The sequence below is a fragment of the Eptesicus fuscus genome, chromosome 2 (assembly GCF_027574615.1).
Source record: "Eptesicus fuscus isolate TK198812 chromosome 2, DD_ASM_mEF_20220401, whole genome shotgun sequence".
Classification (NCBI taxonomy): Eukaryota; Metazoa; Chordata; class Mammalia; order Chiroptera; family Vespertilionidae; genus Eptesicus; species Eptesicus fuscus.
This window is the reverse complement of record NC_072474.1, coordinates 102783122-102809860: the sequence shown is the minus strand read 5'-3', so window position 1 is coordinate 102809860 and position 26739 is coordinate 102783122. Positions and strand designations below refer to the sequence as shown.

The following is a 26739-nucleotide window of genomic DNA, read 5'->3' as shown; positions in this document are numbered from 1 at the left end:
ACTTACTTGTTTAATGGTCTGTTTCTCCTTCCAGACTATAACCCTGGAGGGCAGGGGTTGGGTCTGTCTTACTCCCTCCTGTAGCCCTAGTGCCTAGGGTGGTGAGCTCATAGTAGGTACCCAGTGAATGTTTGTTAAATGCACAAACAAATGATGAGTTGGGGCAGAGTGAGTCTCTGGGCCTGATGCAACATACATGGCCTAGAACCATGTAGAACTTGGCAGGGGGGCGGGAGGGGGGAGAAAGACCAAAGTAGAGGGCCTCTGGGTGCCCTGCTTCTGCCCCCTCACCTCAGACAGAAGTTTAAGAGCAATGGGGTGTTTGAATAATTTCTTATTTGGGGTTCCCAAGGCTTGGCCAATGTGGGTCAGCTTTGTCAGGGCTTGTGTTCAGCTACAAGAAGCAAGGAGCTTCTGGAGTTTCCCCCTGAAAGAAAGAGAGCTGGTCTCATGGTTACCTGTGCAGTGATGGATGGTGGGAACAGAATCTCCCGGAAAGGTAAGAATTGGACCTGCCATGGAGTGCGGGCTCCCTGAGAATGAATGTGTCAGTCACCTGTATCTAAGGTGGGGCCAGGGACCTCTCATATCCAGAAATTCATCTGGATATGAGAGGTGGATAAAATCATGGGGGGCTTCCTGGAGAAAGTGGTACCTAAAAAATCGCTTTAGGGTTGCACCGCCAATGTGATGGGGCTCTTCCTGTGTCCCCTTCTCTCTGTCTCCTTGTGTCTGATGGGGGGACACTCCCCAAGAGAGGGTGGCATGAACCCCGCTCATCATGTCATTCCAAGCACAGACATAGTCTTCAGGTCAGCTGACAGAACGACTGTCCTGGGGGTGGGATCCATTCCTGGTCCAATGAGTTGTGGTTGGGGAAGGGGGATGCAGAAGGAAGCAGGGAGGAGCTGAGGGTGGATGGGCCCAGGAAGCATGCCCGGTACAGTCTGTTAGACCAAACTTCTACCATGCTAAGGTGACCAGATCGTCCCGCTTTTGGCAGGACAAAACTGATTTTTAACAATTTGTCCCGCGTCCCACGGCATTTTAAAAAAGTCCCTATTTTTTGAAAGATCTTTCCAAAAATAGGGACTTTTTTAAAACACCGTGGGACGTGGGACAAATTGTTAAAAATCTTTCCAAAAATAGGGACTTTTTTAAAACACCGTGGGACGTGGGACAAATTGTTAAAAATCGGGACTGTCCCGCCAAAAGCGGGACGATCTGGTCACCTTAACATGTCCCCACTCCAGAGCTCTCTCAGAGGTGACACCACAATCTGAGCTTCGCGGACACAGTCCTCAGTCCCACAGCATAAGATCAGAATGTATTATTTATGGCCCTCCCATAGACGGGGTGTCAAGATGAAACAAATAATAATCCTAAATCTTACACAAAGGCTGTGGAGATCATTGAGGTAATTTATATGAAATCGTTTTGGCTCCCCTGAAGGCAGGAGGGCATAAATTTAGGCTTTTTCACTGGATGGACCCCCTGCCAGTAACTCAGTCCAGTTAATGAAAAACTCACTTGGCTCTAGACCAGTGGTTGGCAAACTCATTAGTCAACAGAGCGGCAAACAGAGCCGACCACTGCTCTAGACTGGGCAGGCTGCTATCAGAATTCAGAATGCAATATCTGACTGAGAGTGGACTTGATCTAACCAGGATGTGGATACTTACCTGTCTCAAGTCTTTTCCATCACAGAGCAAGGTGTCTATGAATGCAGGCACCTGTTTGGATCTGTAATACAATAGCAAATGGCGCCTGGGGATCACACCACCCACTTCAAGCCATATTTTGGTTGCTTCTAACTCAACTCTAGATCCCAAGCTTCTGTTTTTCTTGTGACTCCAAATAAATGTAAAATTGAGTTACTTGAAACATTGAAAATGTGCAGTTGCCATCACTGAATGATCCGAACTCTGGGCAGGTGCCTTGCAAACTGCAGTTCTGTATAAATTATAACTGCTGTGCCATGGGCCCATGTACAAGAAATTAGCATTTATTACCCTGGTCAGTGTGGCTTGGTTGGTTGGTCATTATCCTGTGCACCGAAAAGTTGCTGGATCGATTCCCGGTCAGGGTACATGCCTGGGTTGCAGGCTCAATCTCCAGTAGGGGGCGTGTAAGAGGCAGCCAATCAAGGATTTTCTCTCATCATTGATGTTTGTATCTCTCTCTCCCTTTTTCTCTTCCTCTCTGAAATCAATAAAAATATTTTTTTAAAAGAAAAGAAACGGAAACTGTTCAAAAGGGTTGCTTATGCCCATGCTCTCCTACTGTCCGCCTCTGAGCCTATTGCAGTCAGGCTTTCGCCCTCATCAAGCCAGTGAAGCTGCTGTTCCTTGTTCAGGCCATCCATGACCCTGTGTTTCTATAGCCAATGGCAATTCTCTTTCTTCCTCTGACTCAACCTGCATTTGGTAAAATGCATTACTCCCCTTTGTAACAATTCCTGCACTTGGCTTCCAGAACACCATGCCTTCAGTTCTCTTTCCACACTGCATGACTCCTTTCCACACTGCCATTTGCCTCGATCAGGGTTTGACAAACTACAGCCTGCAGCGCAAATCCAGCCCACCACCTGTTTTTGTAAATAAAGTTTTATTGAGCACAGCCATAGCCATTCATTTACATATTGTCTATGCTCTCATGATAGTGGCAGTGATGAGTGATGGCAACAGAGACCAGATGGCCTTCAAAGTCAAAAAAATATTTACTATGTGGTTCCGGTTCACTACCACCCTCTTCTGTCCTTCACCTCTGCCCCACTCAGGAGGCCCCTTGTAGGGTTTCACCTACCCCCTCCTGGGGACACACCTGCCTGGGAAGGCACATCGCCCTCCCTGTCCTCACATGGCCAGGCTGGCTGCAAACCAGTGGCTGGGACAAACAGGCAGTCACAGTCAAGCTTCACTCCTGCTGTTTGTGTGTTCTTTGGGGGATGGGGGTGAGAAGAGCTCATCCCTGGAGCTGGCCATTTGCCCAGATGGACAGAGCACCATAGAGAATGCCAGGTTGTGGAGAAGGGCCTGCCCTTGGGGGACCTTTGCCTGAGAAACAGCCCCTCCCTCTGGTCTGGGGAGCAGCACAGGAAGTGCTGGGCATGGAGTTTCAAGATGGGGCTCCAGTTCTGATTATCCCAAGCCATAATGTCCGGATCTGTAAAATGGGTCAACTTGTATTTTTAGTTTAGAGGGTCACTGAGAAAATCCTATAAAAAAATGTATGTGGAGCCTGGCTGTCATGGCTCAGTGGTTGAGCATTGACCTGTGAACCAGGAGGTCACAGTTGGATTCAGGGCAGGGCACATGCCCTGGTTGCAGGCTTGATCCCCAGTGTGGGGCGTGCGGGAGGCAGCTGATCAATGATTCTCTCTCATTATTGATGTTTCTAGCTCTCTCTTTCTATACTATATAATAAAGAGGGAATATGCTGATTGACTGCCACGCCCACAAAGATGGCGGCACCCACAGCCACAAGATGGCAGCACCCAGTCCCCTCAGCCCCCCAGCTGCCCAGGGCCAGCCCAAGGTGCAGGCAAGCCTCGGATGGCAGCTGCCCAGCCACCCAGGGCTGCCCAAGGCTCAGGTAACCAGGGCCGTCTGAGACTTGCACTGCCGGCAGTGGCAGCAGCAGAGGTGTGATGGGGATGTCGCCTTTCCCTGATTGCTGGGTCACCTCCCACCCCTGAGGGCTCCCAGATTATGAGAGGAGGCAGGCTTGGCTAAGGGACGCCCCCCTTCAGTGCATGAATTTTCATGCACCGGGCCTCTAGTATATATATATATATATATAAATAAAAGAAATGTACTTGGAAGTACCAGGCACTGCACCTGGGAAAATCATGACTCCTGTAACAAGGGCAGACACTGAAGAGCCCTTACCATGTACCAGGCACAGCCCCTGGTGCTGCACATGTACAAACCCATTTCATCCTCACAGCAACCCAGTGAGGCAGCTACTTTTATTATCCACATTTTACTGTTCAGGAAACAGCACAGAGATGTGAAGCAACTTGCCCAAGATCACACAGCTAAGACCCAGGTCATCCAGTCCCTAAAGTTTGTGTTCCATGATGTCCTGACATTGGGAAATTGGGAAGAGCCCTTTTTACTTAACCCATACACTCCCTCTAATAAAGTCTTGTAAGGAAATCTAACAAAAGGAGGTACAAATGGATCAATTCTGGTTACAAAGGGGTGCTGTGAACCACAATCTGGCCTCCTCTGCTTCCTCTTCCCCCCCGACAGTGGAATCTAGGTCCAAGAGGGGCTGCACAGGGTGCTGGTTGAAAGCAAAGAGCAATATCACCTGAGTGATAGTTAATTGGGCTTAAGAAGTTCTTGGGGGAAAAAAAAGAAGTTCTTGGAATTTGGGACCTCCCTGACCTCAAGGCTGGGATTATCTATTGGCGCTGGTAATGAGCACACACACACACACACACACATACACACACACACACACACTCACCTGATGCACACACACTCATACATTCACCTCTGCACATGTGCATGCTCACACGGTTATATACACACACAGATGCACACATATACGTATTCCCCTCACCCCCACACAAATGCATTCTCTCACACGCACTCTTACACATGGACTTCCCCCCTCTCGCTACCCCATTCCTGTATTGTATCAGATTCCAGCTGAGTGAGGGGGAGGAGGAGGCCTCCCAGGAGCCCCTGACCCCAGTGAATACAGGGCTGGCCCTGAGCCAGACTGGTCAGCATCCTGCCCCATCACAAGCCTTTTCATCTCTGGAGTTCTGTACACAAGAACGTCATTAAAGCCCATTTTACAGAAGGGCAAACTCTCATCATTGTAATGACATCTCCTAGAGAGTGGACTTTCATCTGTGGATCACAAAGGACTCTCTCCCACAGTAATTAGAAGTCCCAGAGGAGGAGTCACCACCGTTCTTGCCACGCCGCAGTCCTGGAAAGAGCAGGCGTAGGCAGAGACTGAGGATTAGAATATGAGAAAGGTGTAGCCCATTTTCCCCTCCAGGGACCTGGCTGCCCGAGGGAGCCGAGTGTGTCCATCAGGAACTAGGGAGCCAGGCAAGGGACTTAGGGATGGAGAAGAAGCCTCGGGGATCTGACTTGAAATGGGATAATCATGGGAGCTACTTTGACTGGGTGCTTCCTATGCAGTGAGCGTAGTCCCTGGCAAACGCTGTACCTGGTAGATCAGCAGGACTTGTTTTGTGTGCGAGGGCTGAGGGCAGTTTTTAAGCATTTCCCAGCACACTCTGCTTGGAAGACACTGGGAATTTCTCAGCCAGTGAAGCATGGTGCTGCAGGACGATGAATCTTAACGCTGAACATAAAACAGATTGAAAAGGGGGGGTCAGGGTCCAGCCGGGCTGGTTTGGGCCTGGGGCAACTTGGATGTGATCTGTTAGGACTTGGCAAGGGGAAGGAAGGCGGTTGTAGAGCTAGTATAAAGCAACATGGCAGCTGGAAGATGCTAGTTGCCTTCCTGGACTTGAGCCTGGGTTTCCAGGGGTCTGGAACACGGTGCATCTGATTGCACCCTGGCAGATTTTTTAATTTGCTTCTGCTCGGGGTCCAGATTTTGGTTCAGGCCTGGACCCACTCCCCGCCACCCCTCCCGTCCCAATATGCCTCCCCATGTGATCCTGAAGGACAGCCACAGCTCAGGATCATTGTGCTGAATCCCTCGCGGCTCAAGCTGTAGTTCAACCTCCACAGCACTGGCAGCAGCGGGAAATTTGCTAGAAATGCGGATTATTGGTCCCCCACCCCTTCAAAGTCCACTGAATCCAAATTTGTACCCTAAGTCCTTCTTTCACCCCCGGGAACTTGGTGAAATGGAGTTTCTGCTTCTGATTTAGACCTTCCTGAGCTCTAGTGAGTTGTCTGCTTGATGATGACTGACTTTTCTACAATGACTTGGAGCTCATCAGGCACTTTCAGTGACTCACCACACTTTGCCCAGCTTTTATCCTTATGCCGCCCCGCAAAGCAGGCAGGCCAGGCACCATAAGCCCCACTTCAGCGGTGCTATTTCAGGGGGGCTGAGGCTCGGAGTGTAAAGCCACTCCTTCCTGACACAAGGCCCTCTAGCAAATAAGCTGTGACTTGTAACTACAGATACCTGACTACATTGATTAGGGTCGCAAGCCTCCCGAAACTACTTGCTAGTTGAACGACACCTTCCTACCTGCGAAGGGACATGATTAGCATGAGACTAGTACGAGGACGGAAAGGGTCATAGACCAGGATTTTTCAACCTTGACTACACAATGGAATCTTCTAGGGGATCTTTGAAAAACACTCAAGCCTGTGTCCCAGCTCAGCAACTCGGATTTAACTGATCTAGACATGGTCTGTGCTTTGAAATGTTGCTCAAATGCTGTGTGTCTGCACCCCTCAATAACCAACACTTATTACTGACCATTTATTTATTTAAAAAAATATATATTTTTTTATTGATTTCAGAGGGGAAGGGAAAAGGAGAGAGATAGAAACATCAATGATGAGAGCGAACCACTGATTGGCTGCCCTTCTGCATGTCACCCACGGAGGATCAAACCTGCAACCCGGCATGTGCCCTTGACCAGAATCAAACCCCAGACCCTTCAGTCTACAGGCCAACTCTCTATCCACCAAGCCAAACCGACTAGGATTGAAATGTTTTAAAAGTTATTCTATCCCTAGCCGGTTTGGCTCGGTGGATAGAGCACCTGCCTGTGGACTGAAGAGCCAGGGTTCGATTCTGGTCAAGGGCACATGCCTGGGTTGCAGGATCAATGCCCAGTAGGGGGAGTGCAGGAGTCAGTTGATCAATGATTCTCACTCATCATTGATGTTTTTATCTCTCTCACCCTCTCTCTTCCTCTTTGAAATCAATAAAAATATATTCTTTTAAAAAGTGATTCTAACGTGCAGCTGAGATTGGGAACCCCTTGCTGTCTCCCTGACCACATGACATAGGACCCTGAACAAAGACAGCCATCTGATAGCTCAAATCCCTCCTCCAGGCCCTGGCACTCGTCCGTTGTCCCTGGGCAGCCCAGCAGCGGAGGGTGCCTGCTGGGCACACACGCTCTCTCAGAGTCGCAACCTGCAAACTCATTCCCAGTTGCCAGGTTTAGCGAATAAAATGCACGATGCCCAGTTAAATCTGATTTTCAGGTCAATGACGAGTAATTGTTTTGTAGCATAAGTATGTCCTATGCAATGTGTGGGGCCTACTTACACTGTACATTTATTCCTTATTTATCTGAACTTGGACTTTCACTGGGTGCCCTGTATTTTATCTGGCAGTCAGGTTCTCGTCCCCAGCAGCCACACCTTCTAAAACGAGGGTACCTGAGGTGAGGGTGTCTGGGCTTGGTTAGGGGCATCCAGTTTTGTCAAATGAGGCTGCTAAGAAGGATTGGTTTTCAGGTTTCTTTATTCCAACTGCCCCAGCTGGACAGACACAACACCCTCCTTGTCCTCTTGGCTATGGAGTAAGCTTTCCATGAATAAGTCTCATGTGAATGAGCAAACCGGTTTCTCCTCTCCCTGGCACCAGGCAGTGCACGCCAGTGGCGCAGCCCCATGGGAAGCTGGAACCCAGAATTTGAACATGGAAAGATCCTCCCCCCCGCTCCCTGGAACCAAACAGCTCTATATAAAATGTGGTAGACACCCTGGCCCGTGTGACTCCTTTGGTTGGAGTGTCGTCCTGTACCCCAAAAGGTCACAGGGTTCAATTCCTAGTCAGGACACATACCCAGGTTGTGGGTTTGCTCCCTAGAAGGCAACCGATCAATGTTTCTCTCTCACATTGATGTTCCTCTCTGTCTCCCTCACTCTAAAAAAATAAAATAAAAAGATATTTAAAAACCAATAAGATTTGGTAGAAATGTCGCCGATAGCACGTTCTAAGAAAGTTGGCTGTGGGTGATCTTGACTTACACTGCAGGCCTGCAACCAATGCTGTCTAATACAAATAATTGCTGAGTGAAGTCAGGGTGATGGGAAACTAAACTGCAATGGTATAAGTTAGTATCAGTTGCCTGCTCATTCATTAACTGATTTTAAAAATATTTCTTGTTTTACTTGTACACAAGGGTCTCAAGAAAAGGAAGGCAGTTAGGCCTTATCTATTATTATTACCTATGCCAGGGGCGGGGAACATCCAGCCTGCGGGCCATATATGGCCCACAAAGTCATTTGGTCTGGCCCGGCCAAGGCAAATTGCAGGCCGGATTTGAAATTCAATAAATCTAGGAGCTTCACTCATAGCAGCGTAAATTTATATTAAGGGAATTATATTAAGTGAATGATGTTATAAATATCCAAATGGTCCTTGGCAGCAAAAAGGTTCCCCACCCCTGATCCATGCGTAGCAAATGTGGTGAGCAAGGAAGTGAGCATAATAGGAATTAGTATTTATTATTGGTTTTTTTATTTTATTTATTTATTACTTTAAAAATTAAATTAAAATTGATTTTCTTATGGTTCTGGAAGCTGGAAATCCAAGATTAAGGTGTCAGCAGGGTTCGTTTCTCCTGAGGCCTCTCTCCTTGGCGTGTAGATGGCCATCTTCTTCCTGTGTCCTCACATGCTGTGTGTCTGTACCCCTCAATAACTAACACTTATTACTGACCATATACCAGGAATGCTTCTACATTTCACACAATTCATTCTGTACAATGCCTTGAGATGGTCACTATAATTATTTCAATCTTATGTAGAGGAAGCTAAAGCACAGAGAAGTTAAGTAACTTGCCCAAGGTCACACTACTAGAATTAACAGAATTTGGCCACTCAGTATCTCTCTTTCACCTTATTTTTTTGTAACACTCCAAGAATTTCCTCTACCAGGAAAAAGTTTGACATTTATTTAGCTTAGATTATTTTCTTCACCAAGAACTCCAAATAACCTAGAGCTGTGTTACTCAAATTGTGTTCCATGGTTCACTACATGTGTAGCATAACATATTAGCAGCAGTTAATGCTCCCGAAGGGTTCCATGGCCAAGGGAGTTTGGGAAATGCTAGACTAAGCAAAGTTTACCTGCTTAGACAACTGCAGGCCTTCTCAGGAACTTTAAGATGCTAGTGTAGGCACGCCCTCCTTCCCGGTAGCGCACCCACGCCTCTCTCTCTCTCTCTCTCTCTCTCTCTCTCTCTCAACTTTTATTTCTCAATGAGCTAACAGCATCCCTGCCTTGGCTCCTTCCTTTCTAGACAGCCAAAGCGGCCCCGCCTAGGCTCTCTCTTGTAGCTTCTTCTATCCTAAGCCCTTCCTTGTTTCACTGTCCCCAGCTTTAATAGACGTACTCTCAAAATAAAAATAAAATAAATTGCTAGTGTACATATTCGAATCTCTGGGTGGGAAATAGAAAAGCTTCTCAGCCCTAGCCGGTTTGGCTCAGTGGATAGAGCCTTGGCCTGCGGACTGAAGGGTCCTGGGTTCGATTCCAGTCAAGGGCACATGCCCAGGTTGCGGGCTTGATCCCCAGTAGGGGGCGTGCAGGAGGCTGTCAATCAATGATTATCTCTCATCATTGATGTTTCTATCTCTTTATCTCTCTCCCTTCCTCTCTGAAATCAATAAAAAAATATAAAAATATATGTATGTATTTATATTGATTTTAGAGAGGAAGGGAGAGATAGATGCTCTATCAACTGAGCCAAACTGGCTAGGGCCAAACTACAGATTTTAATTGCCCTTTTCCTCTTCCAACTCCCCAGCTTTCTATGACTCTATTTCACCACTAGCACTTAGGTCAGTATTTCCCAGTGTGTTTCATGGGACACAAGTTATGTGAGAAGCTTTTCTTTTTCTTTAAAATATATATAAAAAAATATATATATCCCTAGCTGGTTTGGCTCCGGTTTGATTCTGGTCAGGAGTATATACCCGGGTTGCAGGCTCCATCCCCAGTGGGGGATGTGCAGGAGGCAGCCGATCAATGATTCTCATCATTGATGTTTCTATCTCTCTCCCCCTCTTCCTTCCTCTCTGAAATCAATAAAAATATATTTATTCATCAAATTATGTTGAACAAAAATAGAGCCAGAGACAAATGGCAGGGGAAGTGGAGGTCTAGAGAGCAACCAAGGGACTTGTATGCATGCATATTAGCATAACCAATGGACACAGACACTGGTGCGGTGGGGGCTTTGAAGTTTGAGTACCAGTTCAGAAAGAATAGGAATCCTATCTCACTTAGAATTCACAGATAGGGCAAACTGGAACACAATTTTTATTTGACTCTCACTATTTACAAAATAAATAAATAAAGGAGTGAGGGGAATTTTACATAAATATCCATTTGATAGTTGCATTTGATAACACTGGGCTCACATCCCTGCCTGACAATAATTGGCTGCCCTGCTTCAGTTAGGCAATTTGCTACAGTCCTCACAGGGACTACCATATTATAATTGGCCCACTTCCCTCATTTATGTTAGTTACATGAAAGTGTTCACGTTTGTGACCCCTGGTCTAACAGCATCTTGTAAACCTCACAGAAGCTGGAAGAGCAGTTTATACTCTAATACTACCTTTCAGACATTTATTTTTATAACTAGTTTTTTTCCCTCATTGTAAAAATTACACATATTAATCGTAGAAACTTTGGAAATACAGAACAGTATTAAAAAATAGAACAATGGCATGCATAATAACCACAATTCAGAGATAACTACTATTAATCTTCTGGTGTACCCTTTCTCATATTTTTCTTTGTATCTACATAAATATCTGTTTTCTTCATATTTTGGATCACACCACATATGTAATTTTGTATCTTCCCTTATTCAGGACATTCTATTAACTGCTAAGTATGGTTTATTCCACACTATAATAGCTGAATTTCGAAGAAAACCTATTTTCTTAAAAAATCACTTACAGTGGGGAGATGGGGGGTGTTAGAATAAGGTATGGAGGGTGGAATAGTGATAGAAGGAGACTTGACTTAGGGGTGTGAACATACAATATACAGATGCTGTATAATAGAATTGTCCACCTGAAACCTATATAATTTTATAAACCAATGTCACCCCAATAAATTCAATTAAAAAGAATTTTAAGTCCTTGCAATGGTTTCAGAAAGATTAAGGGATAGACATTTTAGACTCACAGTGAAAAAAGTCTTTTTCCTGCCAGAATGTCTAACTTAAGGGTGTTTTTATACTCACAAACAGAACTCTAAGTACTCTAAAAGTTAAACACTATCGAAAAAAATCCAACATTATACAGTTCAAAAGTGACTCTAATAAAAAAGAAAGTAATGTCAGAGTACATGTAAAAGACTTGAATGTTATTTCACTAAATATGAAAATGAAAAAAGCAACTTTTCTAAATTCACATATGATAATTTTATATAGTATATAAACGTAAAGATTTATGTAGCTGATATAGTAAGTTAAAGGTGTGAATAGCTATTTGAGTTGTGGATGAAAAGGAGTTCTAAGGAAAGTAATTTCATAGGGTAATCTGATCATAAATTACTAACTGGGCAGGTCATGGTGGGTAGTCACACCCAGGTAAATAACTTTTTAAACAAATGGTTTATTTTTGCCTTAAGCAAGTCTTATCCATTGTTTTTGTGCATCTAGATTAGCACATCTTTGAAATAAGTGAAACCACCGCTGACAGAGCATGTAATCTTATTTACTACTGGAGGCCCAGTGCATGAAATTTGTGCACTTGTGGGGAGGGTCCCTCAGCCTGCCCTGTGCCCTCTCGCAATCTGGGAGCCCTTGGGAGATGTCTGACTGATGGCTTAGGTGGGGAGTGGACTAAACCATCAGTCGGACATCCTTAGCGCTGCCATGGAGGCGGGAGAGGCTCCTGCTACCACTGCTACACTTGCCAGCTATGAGACTGGCTTCTGGCTGAGCGGTGCTCCCATGTGGGAATGCACTGAACACCAGGGGGCAGCTCCTGCATTGAGTGTCTGCCCCCTCGTGGTCAGGATGCATCATAGTGACCCTTCATCCCGCCGTTTGGTTGATTGCATATTAGCCTTTTATTATATAGGACCCTATAATCCAATCCCATCTTGCTTTCTCCTACCATCATGTAATCTTCCTTCCCTTCCCTTCCCTCCTTAATGTCAGATGTGTAAAATAAACTGCAAAACTGTCATTCTACGAAGCATTTGAGATCTTGCTTCCTGACAATTTTGGCTCAAATGAAATCTTACAGTTTATTTTATAATATATTTTATTGATTTCAGAGAGGAAGGAAGAGGGAGAGAGAGATAGAAACGTCCATGATGAGAGAGAATCATGGATCGGCTACCTCCTGCAAGTCCCCCACTGGGGATTGAGCCCACAACCTGGGCATGTGCCCTTGACTGGAATCAAACCTGGGACCTTTCAGTTCACAGGCTGACGCTCTAACCACTGAGCCAAACCAGCTAGGGCAAATCTTATAATTTTTAAAAAAATATATATTTTTATTGATTTCAAAGAGGAAGGTAGAGGGAGAGAGAGATTGCAACGTCAATGATGAGAGAGAATCATTGATCAGTTGCCTCCTGCATGCCTCCTACTGGGGATCGAGCCTGCAACCCAGGCATGTGCCCTTGACTGGAATCAAACCTGGGACCCTTCAGTCCACAGGCCTGACACTCTATCCACTGAGCCAAACCAGCTAAGGCTTATAACATTTTTTATAGGTTCAGACATTCTTATGTCAACAGACTATTTCATTTTTGTATTTCTAAAAGTTTATACCTTCAAATTACTAAAATATCTTTTTTCATTGGAAACACTGAAGATACTCTTACATTGGGGGCATAAATGGGAATTGTATTTGACACTTTATTTAGAATCCTAGTATCCTCTAAGTGAGAGGGCTTTGGTGGCCACCCATGTAACTGTCTTCTTGAAGGAGGAGTCTCCTCCACAAGTCACAATCCGTGATTGCCCATTCTCAACAGGAAGGTCAATGGGATGGGAAGCCAGTCAGAGCTTGTTATTGTTACTAAACAATTTTTCTTCCCATTGAAGCAAAGTGTCTTCTGCTAAGTTCCACCCAGTCACCCAATTTCACTCTCCAAGTTGAAATCTGATTATTTTTATATGACAGCCCTTTAAATATTTCTAGGAAGGGATTGCTTTGCCAAACAATCATTTTTTCCCTTAAGGTAAGCATCTTTAATTTTTTCAACATTCTAATATAGTTTCCAGATATTTCTAGAAACTCAGAATGAATTTAGGACTACATAAAATAAAAAAGCAGTAAAATGAAGATAGCTTTGGATTAAAACAAGAACAAGACAGGGAAAGGGAATCTGGCCCATAGTCTGTATCTTTTATATCATCTTGATTAATCTTGGTAGTTACCCAATGAGACAATGCTGGTTAAGATGTACTATCCTGCAAGTGACAAAAAAAAAAAAAAAAAAAAAAAAAAGAAAAAGAAAGAAAGAAAGAAAGGAAAGAAAACAAACTCACAGTGGCTTAGGCAAAACAAATAGGTTAATAAGAAACTGAAAAATCCCAAGAGTAGATCTTGGTCTTCAGTATAACTTGGTCTAGGAACTCAAATAATTACACTAGGACTTGGCTTCTTTCCATCTCTCAGCAACACAAAAACAAAAACAGTAAGCAAAATCAGTCTCTGTATGACCTTCATTCTTGGTTGAAAATAGTGTGACTTGCTGAACTCCAGGCTTACATCCTCCCAAGTTCAAGTTCAGCAGGAAAGAGCCCCTTAAGTTCCAATAAAAGTTTCATTGCATTTTATTGGCTGTAACTGCTCATGTGCCTGCTTATGAACCAATGGTTGGGTCGGGAACATGGGTAACCTTGTTACCCAGGCCTGAGACCTCCACCCACCTCTGAAGTTAAGGGTAGAGGCACCACCCAAAATGTATAAATTATGAGTGGTATTGGGGTGGTTCCTTAGAAAGTAATTTGGTTGCTGTTACCTGTCAGAAGAGGGAGGATTCACCCCCTCTACCCTTCTTTAGTTCTTATGGCTGGACTGATAATAAAATCAAGACTAGATTAACAGGAGACAAACCAATCCTATATAATAAAAGGCTAATATGCAAATTGTCCCCTCAACGGGGAGTTCGACTGGGAATTTGATCAGGGGGTAGGGCTGGCCCGCCAACCACCCAAGGCCCCTCCCTCCAACTGGCATGAATTCCTATACTGGGCCTCTAGTTTAATATAAGAGCAAGGGAGACTCATTATATGAGGCTAAGGTCATAAAATGAGGCTCAATGATCAAACCAGGCACCTTTTCAGACAAAGAAGCAATACATTTGTGAGAAATTGACAGGACAAAGAAAGTTAGTGCTCATAAAAAAGGAATCTCAGCAAGGTTTGGGCTGAGATAGAAAATCCATAAGGGTGCTACAAGGTTTGTTTATACAAGCTTTGCCATTCTGGATTTCTTCTTCTTCTTCTTCTTCTTCTTCTTCTTCTTCTTCTTCTTCTTCTTCTTCTTCTTCTTCTTCTTCTTCTTCTTCCTCCTCCTCCTCCTCCTCCTCCTCCTCCTCCTCCTCCTCCTCCTCCTCCTCCTCCTCTCCTTCTTCTTGTTCTTCTTTTCATTCCAGATTTTTTTAACTCTTGTGATAAGCTTGTCTCTCAGTGGAAGCAGGGTACCTGAGAGAGCAGGGAGAGTTATTTCCTGCTTTTAGAGACAGAGGAGAGTCAGAGAATGCTTCCCCCCACCCCCTGCTTCTCAAGTGATTTCAATTTGAAATATCCTGAGGTGGCCTGCCATGGGCCCCAACATACCCAAAGAGGTGGGAATGAAGCACTAAGTCAGACTAATGCATTTATTATTATTTTAATCTCCCATTTAGAGACAAGGGAACCAAAGCTCAGAGACCGGAAGTGGTTTGTCCAAGGTCACACACCTGGAAAGTGTCGGGAGGGGCGGGGATTTTTGTGTGCATACCTTCTCCCCACAGCAGTGTCCAGGGGAGTTCTGCTAGCCAGAATGGAACCTAGCATCCTCTTATGATTCAGTGCTTTGGGTGACAAAGTAACTAATTTTTAGCCCTGGTGATTCATGGACTTTCCTGAATTGTTTGAGCTAAGCTACAGTTTCAGCTAGGATTCCTGGCAAAGGTGTTGGAATTTCTCCATGATTGGTCAGTGAGTTCATCAGCATCTTCCCAGAATGGGGGTAGGAGAAGTGGGGGGTCACAGCTGGGGGGACTTTAGAAGCCAGTCACCCATGGCATCCTGATTTTCATTTCCCGGTAGCAAGTCTGGTGTTGCCCATCATGGACAGCCTCAATGGTGCGCCTTGGGGACACGAGGGTGGGACCCCATGGGCATCCTGCCCCAGAGATGAGACTTGGTTGACCTTTGCACTATTTAAAGATGTAAATGTGACACTTTGGTCATTGTGGGGCCTAGTCCCCATTATCAGTAGAGCATTTCACATATTTCTCTAACTTGTGACATTTGAAATGCCACCCCAGATAGACTTTAGAAAGATAAACTACGTCCCTTCTCAATAGCAGAATAAACTGTGATGGGATCATGCATGAAATATATTCACACATGAGATACTACCCACCATAAAGGTAATGTGGAGCAACAAGAAGCATTGTAGAAGGACACATGTGAAATCATGCTGTATGTGGTATAGGCTGCATGAAAAGTAAAGGTATAAACACATGCAAAGGCATCGTATGGTGGTGGTTTACTGGGGTACATGGAAGGGGTTTCAAATGGAAAAGGGAAACAGGCATCATCAATCTTTTATATATTGATTGATTTCAGAGAGGAAGGGAAAGGGAGAAAGAGACAGAAACATCAATGATGAGAGAGAAGAATTTATTGGCTGCCTCCTGCATGCCCCTTACTAGGGACTGTGCCCAAAACCTGGGCATGTGCTCTTGATTGGAATCGAACCTGGGACCCTTTAGTCTGCAGGCTGATGCTCTATCCACTGAGTCAAACCAGCTAGGGTGGCATCATCAATCTTATTTGTAACTAGAGGCCTGTGGGTCCCTCCCTCGGCCTGGCCTGTGCCCTCTCGAAATCTGGGACCCCTCAGGGGATGTCAGACTGCTGGTTTTGGCCCAATCCCCACAGGTCAGGCCTAGGGACCCCACAGGTGAACAAATCCATGCACTGGGCCTCTAGTATGCATATAAGATCTTTGGTTAATCGCTTCCCACCCTCCCCCCATCCCCTTTCCCTCTGAGATTCATCAGTCTGTCCCATGCTTCCATGCCTGTGCGTTGAGCGTCTGCCCCCTGCTGGTCAGTGTGCATCATAGCTACTGGGCAAACAGTCGCTTAGGCCTTTATATATATAGATACTTTATTTCTCAAGCTGGGTGGCAGATACAGAGATGTTATCACAGTATTTTCTATACTTAAAAAGGGTATTTGGTAATGAGACATGTTCCCTTCAGTCATGGTCCAGTTTCCACCTTTCAGATGCTGTATTTGGTCAGGATTCAAAGGCAGAGACATAATCCACTCTAGCTCCTGACTTAGGCTGATAAAAGATTTAATACTGTTACTAGAATTTCTTCAAAAAAAAGAAAAAGTATATAATTACTCAGGAGGCTGAAGGTACCCACTGAGATTTCAGGAATAGTTTTGAGAGCCACACTACAGAATGAGGGAGCACCAAGGGCATGATTGTCCTTTACAATCAAGATGCTATCAACTGTGCCCTGGCCAGTGTGGCTCAGTAGTTGGAGTGTCATCCCATGCACTGAAAGGTCTTGGATTTGATTCCCATTGAGAGCACATATCTAGTTTTTGGGTTTGATTCCCGATATGGGAGGCAACCAATAGATGTTTCTCTTTCTTTCCCTATCCCCACTTCCTCTCTCTCTCTAAAATCAATTAGGGGGAAAAAAAAAAAAAAAGGTGCTACTTGGAAAGACCAGACTCCGCAGTAATGGGGCTTGCCAGAGGAAACAGCAGAAGTGTGCCTCCCCATGCCCACTTCCCCCAGTTGGTGGATCCTCGTGTACATCTGGGAATTGTGGTTTGTAACTTCTCAGTCTCTGCAGTGCAGGAGGACATGTGAGGAGAAAGTAGGAAATGTTAATCCACCATATCATGGAAGCTGTATTGTACCATCATACAATCTCTTCCTGCCCTACACCACCTAAGCCCAGCCTTTACTCCTACCTTCACTCCCACTCTGAATTCCTACCCCAGCCTCCATAATAAATTGGAGATTGGTAGTCAGAAGACACAGTGAAAAAGCAATATGAAGTTCTGTAGGCACTGTTATAATATGGCAACTTTATGCATATAAGACCCAGGCACAGGATTGCAAAGAATGCATTAGACCTGGAAAAAAAAAAAACACAGGGGTCTGAGTGGATCACAGTCAGCTAGGTGGTCCCAGAGGGAAAGTGGTAGTACTTAGTGGTGAAACAGTCCAGCTCTGGATTCAGACCAACCATCTCAAGCCATATGTTTTGGTGCCCTGACTTGGATCCAAACATCTCAGGCCATTTTTTGATGGCCCCGTCACTTACTAAAGGGTGCCATTGGACAAATTCCCTTAAGTTTTCTCATCAACAAAAAGGTAGATAATGATGATGATGATGATAAAATACCCCTCATGATACAGAAATAACAATTATAGCAAATACAGTGTTTACCAGGCACTGGACTAAGTATAACACCTACTTTAACGCATTTAACTTCACAAAAAGGCTACAGATATGGGTATTTTTGTTGTTCATGGCTCACAAAGGTGGAAACTGGGGTTCAAACCCAACAGTCTGGCTCTGTGCTCATGATCGCTCCACAATGCTCCTCTCAGGATACATGCAGGGCTCAGGACAGACTGAGTACTGAGTGAGTCTGAAATAGTCCTTAGCCATTATTATCAGGAGAGCAGCTAGAGAGAGAGGTGGGCATATAACCAACCAATCACATTACTAAATTAGGTCAAATGGAAAAATGTGCTACCTGCAGGCCCAGGGTAGGGCACGGCTAGGCGGAGTGCCCTGAGGCAGGTGTGTCATATCTCTCTATATAAAAGCCTAATATGCACATTGTCCCCTCGGGCGGGTGTTTGACGGACTAGGAGCTCGACACCTCCCTATGATGTGTGCTAACCACCAGGGGGTGGTGAGGAATGAAGGAAGGCCCTGGCCGGCAGCCAGCAGCCGCTAGGGACCATACCAGTCATGAATTTCGTGCACTGGGCCTCTAGTGTTACTGTAAATCTCATCTCAGGGTGAGTGGAAGGGAAAAGAGTCTACAGCAAAAGCCATTGTGCTGGTTTGATTCCCGGTCAGGGCACATACTGAATTTTGAGTTAAATCCCCAGTTGTTTCTCTCTCTCTCTCTCTCTCTCTCTCTCTCTCTCTCTCTCTCTCTCTCTCTCTCTCTCTCTCCATGACCTTGGGTAAGGATTAAAACAAAAAAAGGTATACTAGAATCCAACTGAGACTTTCTCTGGTACAAACTATACATAATGTTAAAATGCCACTTCAATGGCATTCAGGGCACTCTTTTAAATAAGTGTGTACTTTCTTAAATTCATCAATGACTATATAGCTTTGAAAAATCGCATCAGATAGATATGCAAAAAGCAAAAATAGCAGCAGAGAGATATGCAAAAAGTATTCAGTCAGCCTTCAGATAATGAATGCTTGGTAAACAGACTTCAGAGGACAAGGACTTGATCTTTGTCTTATTCCCAGGAGTTGAAAAATAGGAAGATGTGAGCCCCAGCCTTCATGATTTCCACACCCACCAGGCAGGAGAAGCTACATAATTTGCAAGGCTAAGTGCAAAAAGAAAAGTGTGGGGTGGATCCCTCATTAAAAATGTATTAAGAGTTTTAACACAGCGATAGAAGAACATTAATGCAAGTGTGGGGACCCTCTCAGTGTGGGTCCTGTGAGACTGCACAGGTCACATGTATATGAAGCTGGTCTTACCACGAAGGGATTCCCCCCAAATGGAGGAGGAGAGTAGATGCTAAACCATGACCTCTCAACTGGGGTGACCTTTTTACAGTCTAAGCAGTTAGCTGAGCAGGGTGACATGTGATTTAGTGGAGTAGGACAACACAGGAAGCTCAAAGGGCTCCCCATCACCTCTCTTTCCTTTCTTCTTTCTATAAGCATTTATTGAGCACTTTCTCGGTGCCTGGTTTCAACATTCAGGGTGCTCACAGTCTACTGAGGAAGGTAGTTTTAGCCAGGATGGTGTGGCTCAGTGGCTGGGGGTCACCTATGAACCAGGAAGTCACAGTTCAATTCTTCATCAGGGCACATCCCTAGGTTGTGGGCTCAATTCCGAGTAGGGGGCATGCAGGAGGCGGCCCATCAATGATTCTCTCTAGTCAGTGATGCTTCTCTCTCTCCCTCTCCCTTCCTCTGAAATCAATAAAAATATATATTTTTAAAGGACCATTGGTCATCCTGGGGGAGGCAGGAAAGGACCCCGATAGACCCTTCCAAAGGACTTTGCAGACCTGGGAGCCAGGGCAGAGGCTGGATTTGTGGAAGGCCTCGCTGGCACTGGGGAGCCCAGTAGGAGGAGTGCTCACTGCCCTGGTGAGGAATAACTGGGCCCAGAGAGAGCGAGAGAGCAGCGGTGTCTGGTACTCCTCCCAGAGAGGACTAGGTGGATTCAAGATAATGGCTGAATTTGTGGATGAGCAACCAGAAGATGTAAAGCAGGTGGAAACCTTTCATTCCAGTACCAAGTGGAAGCTTCTGGGAAGCCACAGAGAGGCTCTACCTTCACACAGACATTTCAGTCATGACTCCCAAGATTCATCTCCTCCCAGGAGGGCCCAGCTCAGGTCCTCAGATATCTCTCCCCTCCGAAGGGCTTGTAACAGCTTCCCTGACACGTCTCACCGAGAAGGACTCTTGACCCCTTTGACACATGGAAACTCAGGAGGGCCTGACATGACTCCCCCAATTTGGATCCTAGTGTTCCTCACTCATTGCCCAGTACCCAAACCAGTAAAGCCCCCAGAAAGAGCCTCTAGCAAAACTTCTCCACATCGGAAGGGGCCAGCACCCTCTCATCCCTCCATCCCGAAGAACAGTAAATGTGACTATGACTCGGACCTCTCTCTACCATGAAAAAAAGCAGGCAAAATTCCATTTTGGAAATAAGGCTCTTCACCAGTTATAGGAAATTTCATACAAGTTCTTCACTTAAGGACATAAAGGTCACACACTGGACTCCTCTTCCTACCCAAGTGGCAGTTGGAAAGACTTGGATTCAGATCTGTCACCTCCACGGAATAGACTGAGACACCAGAGCTCTGATTCCGACCTGTCTCCACCGAGGAGGAAACAGAGGGCCAACTCTTCTGATTCCGACCTGTCTCCACCTCGAAGGGCTCGGCCTCGGGGAAGAAGCCTGCACACAGGTATTGTGGGGCTAACACCAGGTTGGGGTTGGTGTTAACTGACACAGTGAGAGAGCAGGGACTCAGGAAACGGGACCAATAAACCATGGCAATTGAAGCTGAATTCCAATATAACGAAACCGTATTTTGAGATAAGTCTGGTCGTAGGAGGAATTTGAAACTGGAGTGTTTAGAGTAAAAAGCAAAAGCAGAGCAGGACTCAGAGAGAGAGAGAGAGAGAGAGAGAGAGAGAGAGAGAGAGAGAGAGAGATGTGCTGTATGCCCAATGGGGAGAGGGCTTGTCCAGAGCAGGCAACAGCAACCAACTGTGGAGGATGCAATAAAGGAAATGCATTCTTTAACCTCGGTACTTGAGTTTGGCTTGAAAGAATTCAGAGCCAAAGAACTCAAATTATAAGGGAACGTTTATTTAGAAAGTTACAGAGGTAGAAGAAGGGCCCTTGGAGCTTAGGAGAAAGAGGGAGAGAGACACGCACCTTGAGGGATAAAAGAGGAGAGACACGCCGTGCTCCGGAAAAGAGAGAGAGCTCATGCAGAGTCCCTGTACCTAAGGCTTTTATCTGGAGGCCTTAGGGGAGAATCCCAATAGAACATTCATCAGCTTTCCAGGTGTGCCCCTTCGTGATCTCCACTGATTGGTGGGCACCAGGGGGTCATCAGTCAATGCGGCTGGTCCTGATGTTGGTCATGGTGTCACTCCATCTGATTTTGCTGCTTTTCTGGGCCTGGAGCTGAAACCTAGATGTCATCTTCCAAGGGTTAATGCTTAAGAGAGTGGTCCTGCAAGGGCTTCTTGTTTTGCCCGTTGCTAGGCATCCGGGGCTCTCTGCCATGGTAACCCTCTGCACCTGGCCTATTGTTCCTACTACAACATCATCTGAGCATTAAGCCACACCATGTCCATTTCTCATTTCACACTTTATAGACCCTTTGGTTCCACCTCAGCAGTAATGGAAGGAAACTACTCAGGTATTCATATATGCCAGGTCACAACCGGCGCTCTGAGGGGGGGGATATTCCCCTGGTAGAACTGAGCCAGTGAGTTCTTGTCTGTTGAAATACACACCAGTTTTCAAGTTCCACAGAGTTGGTCTTCAAGCCAGTTCTTTTCTTTCCTTCCTTGGTGTCATGAGGACACCTTGGTCTGCCTCCTCCCAAGCCATGTGTTTTTCTTAGTGTGGCTTTGGGCGACGGGCATGGGAGCCACAATGGCTGAGATTCTCATTCTCAGAACTCCTGCTCTCAGCTCTCTGCTAGCTTCTGTGGGGGATGCTTTCCAGAACACAGCTGGGGGGGGGGGGGCACAGCCCAAGCACAGGTGCTCTGAGTTGCTCTGAGTCCATATATTCTTCTAAATTCTCCTCGACTATGCCAGAGTAGGTTCCTTCGCAAACCATGCTCGCTACACTAACTGTTGGGTCTGAGCCCCTCTGCCTAGGGCTGGACTTTCTTGGACACCGGGTGTATAGAAGCCAGTGGCCATTTAGCCATTAGACAAAACAGTCCTTCACAGAAGTCCTAGACAGGCAGGCTGCCGGACACCGGCTGGTAAGTACATACCTTTCCCATAAAAACAGCATCAGTCTCTGTCCCTACAGTTATTATCTGAGCAGCCGCATGCTGCCCCCTAGACTCACCACCTCACAAAGTAGTGGCACCTGAGCTCTCTGCTTCAGCAGCTTCACCAGCCTCTCTGGCTCAGCAGCTTCTCCTGTCACCCCTGCACACATAGGATCTACGTCCTCTGAGCCTGTCTCTGCTTCTCTAGCACACTCTTCTGTCCAGCACAGCGGCTGGTCTCTGTGGCCTCACATAGTAACTACCTCTGAGCTTCTCTCTCAGCTCTGTCTCTCCAGCACACTAGCTGGTCAGTAACTTGTATATTATTCCAGAGACAAAGAAGGCTTCATGCCAATAGTTATATCAATCATATTGTGGCAATAGAAGGGCATGCATGCACAGTATTCCATGGGATTGTTGTGCTTGTGTCCTTGAACCTGCTTATGGTATCTTAGCCTAGGCACAGAGAGTGACCTTGGACATCCGGTGTATTGACAACAAGGCCTCTGTGCTTTCATGGGCCTTGACTATCAGGCATCTCTGGTGTGGCTCCCACAGTGCTGCTTCTGTCTGCAGCTGGCAGGAGCACATCAAGAAAGAGATTTTCCTACTGGCCTGTGAAATAACTTTTATATAAGTAATTGCTCAGTGAACTTGGTCTCTAAGTACTTCCACCTGCGGGGCTGGGCAGCAGAGGGGGGAGAGAGGGTGAATTGCATAATGAGGCCTGATGATACTGCTCTTCCTTTCTCTCTGACTTGTACATGGCGTTTCTCTCATAGGCCAGGTGTCTAGTGGCATATGAGTCCCGTTCAGCCAAAGGGTCCGAGTTGGCCAGGGAGACTTCATATGTTGGAATTGCTGTTATTATTCTTTACAGGAAGCCATCCCTGTGTGCTCTAAACCAGCTAAACCAGACTTCTCTCTAGGACAATGTTTGATCAGAGACTTTCCATTTCAGATGGGCTATGCTGTAGGGATTGAAGAATGACCAAATTGATTCGGGTTCTAAACACTTAATCAAGCATCTTCTTAAATGGGATTACTCACATTCCTGAGGCAGGTGAAGCAAAACTGAAACCGGCTCCAACATTTTCACTGGAAGCAGGTGGCAGTTTTGTAACCAGCCCTTTGGGGAAGATGCCAGATGTCTAGATGGACAGAGAAGTAAGTTTCCCAGGCAGGCTGGCAGTCGAAAAGCATGAATGGAGTCACAGATTGTACTTTGGAGAAGAGTGGGACAGTGGCTAGCTCTGGAGGAGTCACGCAGCGGTCAAGGTATCAAAGTGTCAGGCCATGAAAGCCTTGGCCCAGGTAATTTCTGGATGACTGGTGTAGAGCGCATCAAGGCTAAACTAGCTTCAAACCTCTGGCTGAATTAGTGGCAGTCATTGATTACCAACTCCTGTGTGTGTGTGTGTGTGTGCGGGGAGAAGTGGGGGGCGCCGAGCCTTGGTGGCTAAACCGAGGGGAATTAAATGACCTTCTCCATTGAGAGCCATTGACCCATTGCTGGCCTTTTCTGGGTACCTTCTTGGTGTGCTCCAGAAAAAAGAGAGTGCACATGCTGAGTCCCTATACCAAGGGCTTTTATCTGAAGACATTAGGGGAGAATCCCAATAGAACATCCATCAGCTTTCCAGGGTGCCCCCTCGTGATCTCCACTGATTGGTTGGTGCCAGGGAGTCATCCGGTTTTGGAAAAACTCCCTTCTGAAACCAGAACTCGCAGAGTTACTGAAATGCCCCTTCAGGAAAGGAATGTTTCATTTTCTTATCTCCACTTCAGGGAAGCTGGTCAGTGGCTCTGAGGCAAGGGGTCTCCCAGCTGAAAGGGACAGGGAGGGAGCCTAGAGGATGGGGTGCAAATGCAGGAATGGAGGATGGGAATGACCTCACGTATCCCTTCCTCGACGAGGCCTTCAGGGCCACCCAAGGTAATTTACCCCCCACCCCATGCAATGTTTACCAAGTCATTCTGATACATTTCCGTACATATTATAGCACTTCTTACTACCTGAAATTACCTTGTTTGTTTAAATATTTCCTTGCTTGGGGTAAGAGGTGGGGGCAGGCTGGAGGGGGTCAGTGGGAGGAAAAAGGGGACATATGTAATACTTTCAACAATAAAGAATTATTTTAAATAAATAAATACTTCTTTGCTTAAGGTCTCTTCCCCACCTAGAATGTAAATTCCAGCGGAACAAGGATCCCATATGTCTTGTTCACCCCTCTTTTCTCACCAGCTAGGCAGTGCCTGGTCTATGGCAGTTGCTCAATAAATATTTCTTGAATGAAGGCATGAATTCACAGGGTGTAAATATTCTACAGAGCCTCATTTGTTTCTAATGTAGACATTTGGGTTAGAAATTTTATGAAAAGGAATTATTTGGTTTCGTGCCTTCTATAGATAGTTGATATCAGAAAATGAAGCCTACTCTGAATAAAGGAGAGCATCATTATGCGTGCTGGCTGTTAGTCCTGGGCTCTCATCCCATCCTACAGGGAGTATGATTTGTTGAATTTGCATTTAGACAATCCATTGTGATTGTTGAAGCCTTGGCTCTTGGCTTTTCTCACTTCATTTTGGCCTGGCTGTCAGCTCTTCTCTTTCTATCATTGAGGCCTACAACAACCATTCCCCTAATATTCATTTGTAACTGATGAAACTGTATAGTTGAACTTAGGAGAGATGAATATAAAATACAATGCCCTGGCCTGGTAGCTCAGTTGGTAAGAGCATTGTCCCGATACCCCAAGGTTGTGGTTTTGATTCCTGGTCAGGTCACATACAAGAATCAACCATTTAATGCATAAATAAGTGGAACAACAAGTCCATCTCTCTCTCTCTCTCTCTCTCTCCCTCTCTAAAAATCAATTACAAACACACACACACACACACACACACACACACACACACACGTAAATAGGTCCTGCCTAGAAGTAAGAGAATCTCTTGGCTACATACAAGTGTTAAAATGTCCTTGGTGGGCCCGGCTGGTGTGGCTTAGTAGTTGAGCATTGACCTATGGACCAGGAGGTCATGATTTGATTCCTGGTCAGGGCACCTGCCTGGGTTGTGGGCTTGATCCCCAGTAAGGGGCATGCAGGAGGCAGCCAATCAATGATTCTCTCATCATTGATGTTTCTATTCCTCTCTTCCTCTCCCTTCCTCTCTGAAATCAATAAAAATATGTTTTTAAAAAATGTCCTTGGTGGCATTTATTTAACTTAATCCAAATTTTGTTCCCACTGCCAATTAATGGATGATAAGTTAAGTGTATTTTTATTGCAAGTGACAACAAAAAAATGATGTTGGTTATCTCAAGAAAGAGGACTCTCTTCTTCCTTCAAGGAGCACACCTTTGCTCTCTCTCTCTTCCCTAAGTTCCAAGGCTTCTTCTTTTGCCTCTGTAACTCATATCCTCAGCCCATGAAACCCAGCTGGCTCACCTTTTCTATCTCTGTCTGTGACTTTATAAATAAATAAATAATATTTGATAAAAAAGAAAGAAAGAAAGCAAGAAAAGAAAAAGGTGACTTTTTTGGAACCCTGTGGGAGAGCTCATAGAATTAAAAGAATTCCATGTCATCAAGGAGCTTACTGTCTACATGAAGAAATTAGATAAAACTAGTTTGAGGTAATTATTAGTCAAGGTTCTCCAGAGAAACAGAACCAATAGAGTGGATAGATAGATAGATAGACAGATAGATAAGAAAGATTTACTCTAGGAGTTGGCTCATGTGATTATGGAGGCAGAGGAAACACAGGATCTGCCCTTCGTTTGCTGGAGAACCAAGAAAGTCGTTGGCCCTGACCAGTGTTGCTCAATGGTTGGAGCGTTGGCCCCACACACCGAAGGGTTGCATGTTAGATCCCTATTGTATTTGCGAGGCAACCAATAGATGTGTCTCATTCACATTGATGTTTCTCTCTCTCTCTCTCTCTCTCTCTCTCTCTCTCTCTCTCTCTCCCTCTCTCTGTGTCTCTCTCTCTTTCCCTCCTTCCCTTCCACTCTCTCTAAAAACCAATGGAAAAAATACCCTGGGATGAATATTAACAACAACAAAAAAAATAATAAAAAATACATTTTTAAAAAAGAAAGTAATTGGTTTAATTTAGTCCAAGTCTGAAGGCCTGAGAGCCAGGAATGCTGATCTCTGAAGGAAGAAAATGGATGTCTCAGCTCAAGCAGTGAGAGCAAATTGTCCCTTCTTCTGCCTTTTTGTTCTCCTCAAGCCCTCAGCAGACTGGGTGATGCCCACCCATATTAGTGAAGGTGACCTTCTCCATCCAGTCTACCAATTCAAATGTTAATCTCTCCAGGAGGCATCTTCACAGACATACCCAGAAATAATGTTTTGCCAGCTATCCGGGCATCTCTGAGCCCAGTCAAGTTGACACAAAAAAATTAACCATCACAGGCAATAATACAAGTGGCACCATAATGTTCTTTCTTCTGAGTCTCCAAATTAATTAAATAGGCTACAAATAAGGAATTCTGAAGCAGGAGCGATCCCTGACCACTGAGGACGCCATATTAGGCTTTAAGAAAGGTGGAGCCCAAGGGGGTGCTTATAATTTATCTCAGAAGAGAGCAGTGTGTGTGGGAAGGTGATCAAACCTCAAGGAACAACATGAGCAAAAGAATGGAAGCAGGATCCTGTGTGACATTTTTAGGGGCAAGTAAGTAAACGGGTCTGTCTGTAGTAGAAGTTTCCAGAAAGGGAGTAGTGGGAGGTAAAGCTGGATGCCTCGAGCAGGTCAGGCCAAATTAGATTGAGCCTTGCATGAGCCAAGCAAGGGACTTAGAATGACATCCACATCTGAAC

The 26739-nt window shown here is 45.4% G+C and overlaps 1 protein-coding gene across 2 annotated transcripts in view; it reads left to right on the top strand.

The window, feature by feature from the left end:
- Positions 1-268: 268 nt before the first annotated feature.
- SLC34A2 (solute carrier family 34 member 2) overlaps positions 269-26739 on the top strand; it is a 64358-nt gene continuing 37887 nt past the window's right edge. Inside the window, exon 1 of one of the 2 annotated variants that reach the window (XM_028143609.2) lies at positions 269-499. In XM_028143609.2, the coding sequence (XP_027999410.2) occupies positions 451-499 (49 nt within the window). In that variant the 5' untranslated portion in view covers positions 269-450. Of the gene's footprint in view, positions 500-20289; positions 20348-26739 lie in introns of those variants that run through there. The other variant, XM_054729715.1, reaches the window with a different exon arrangement.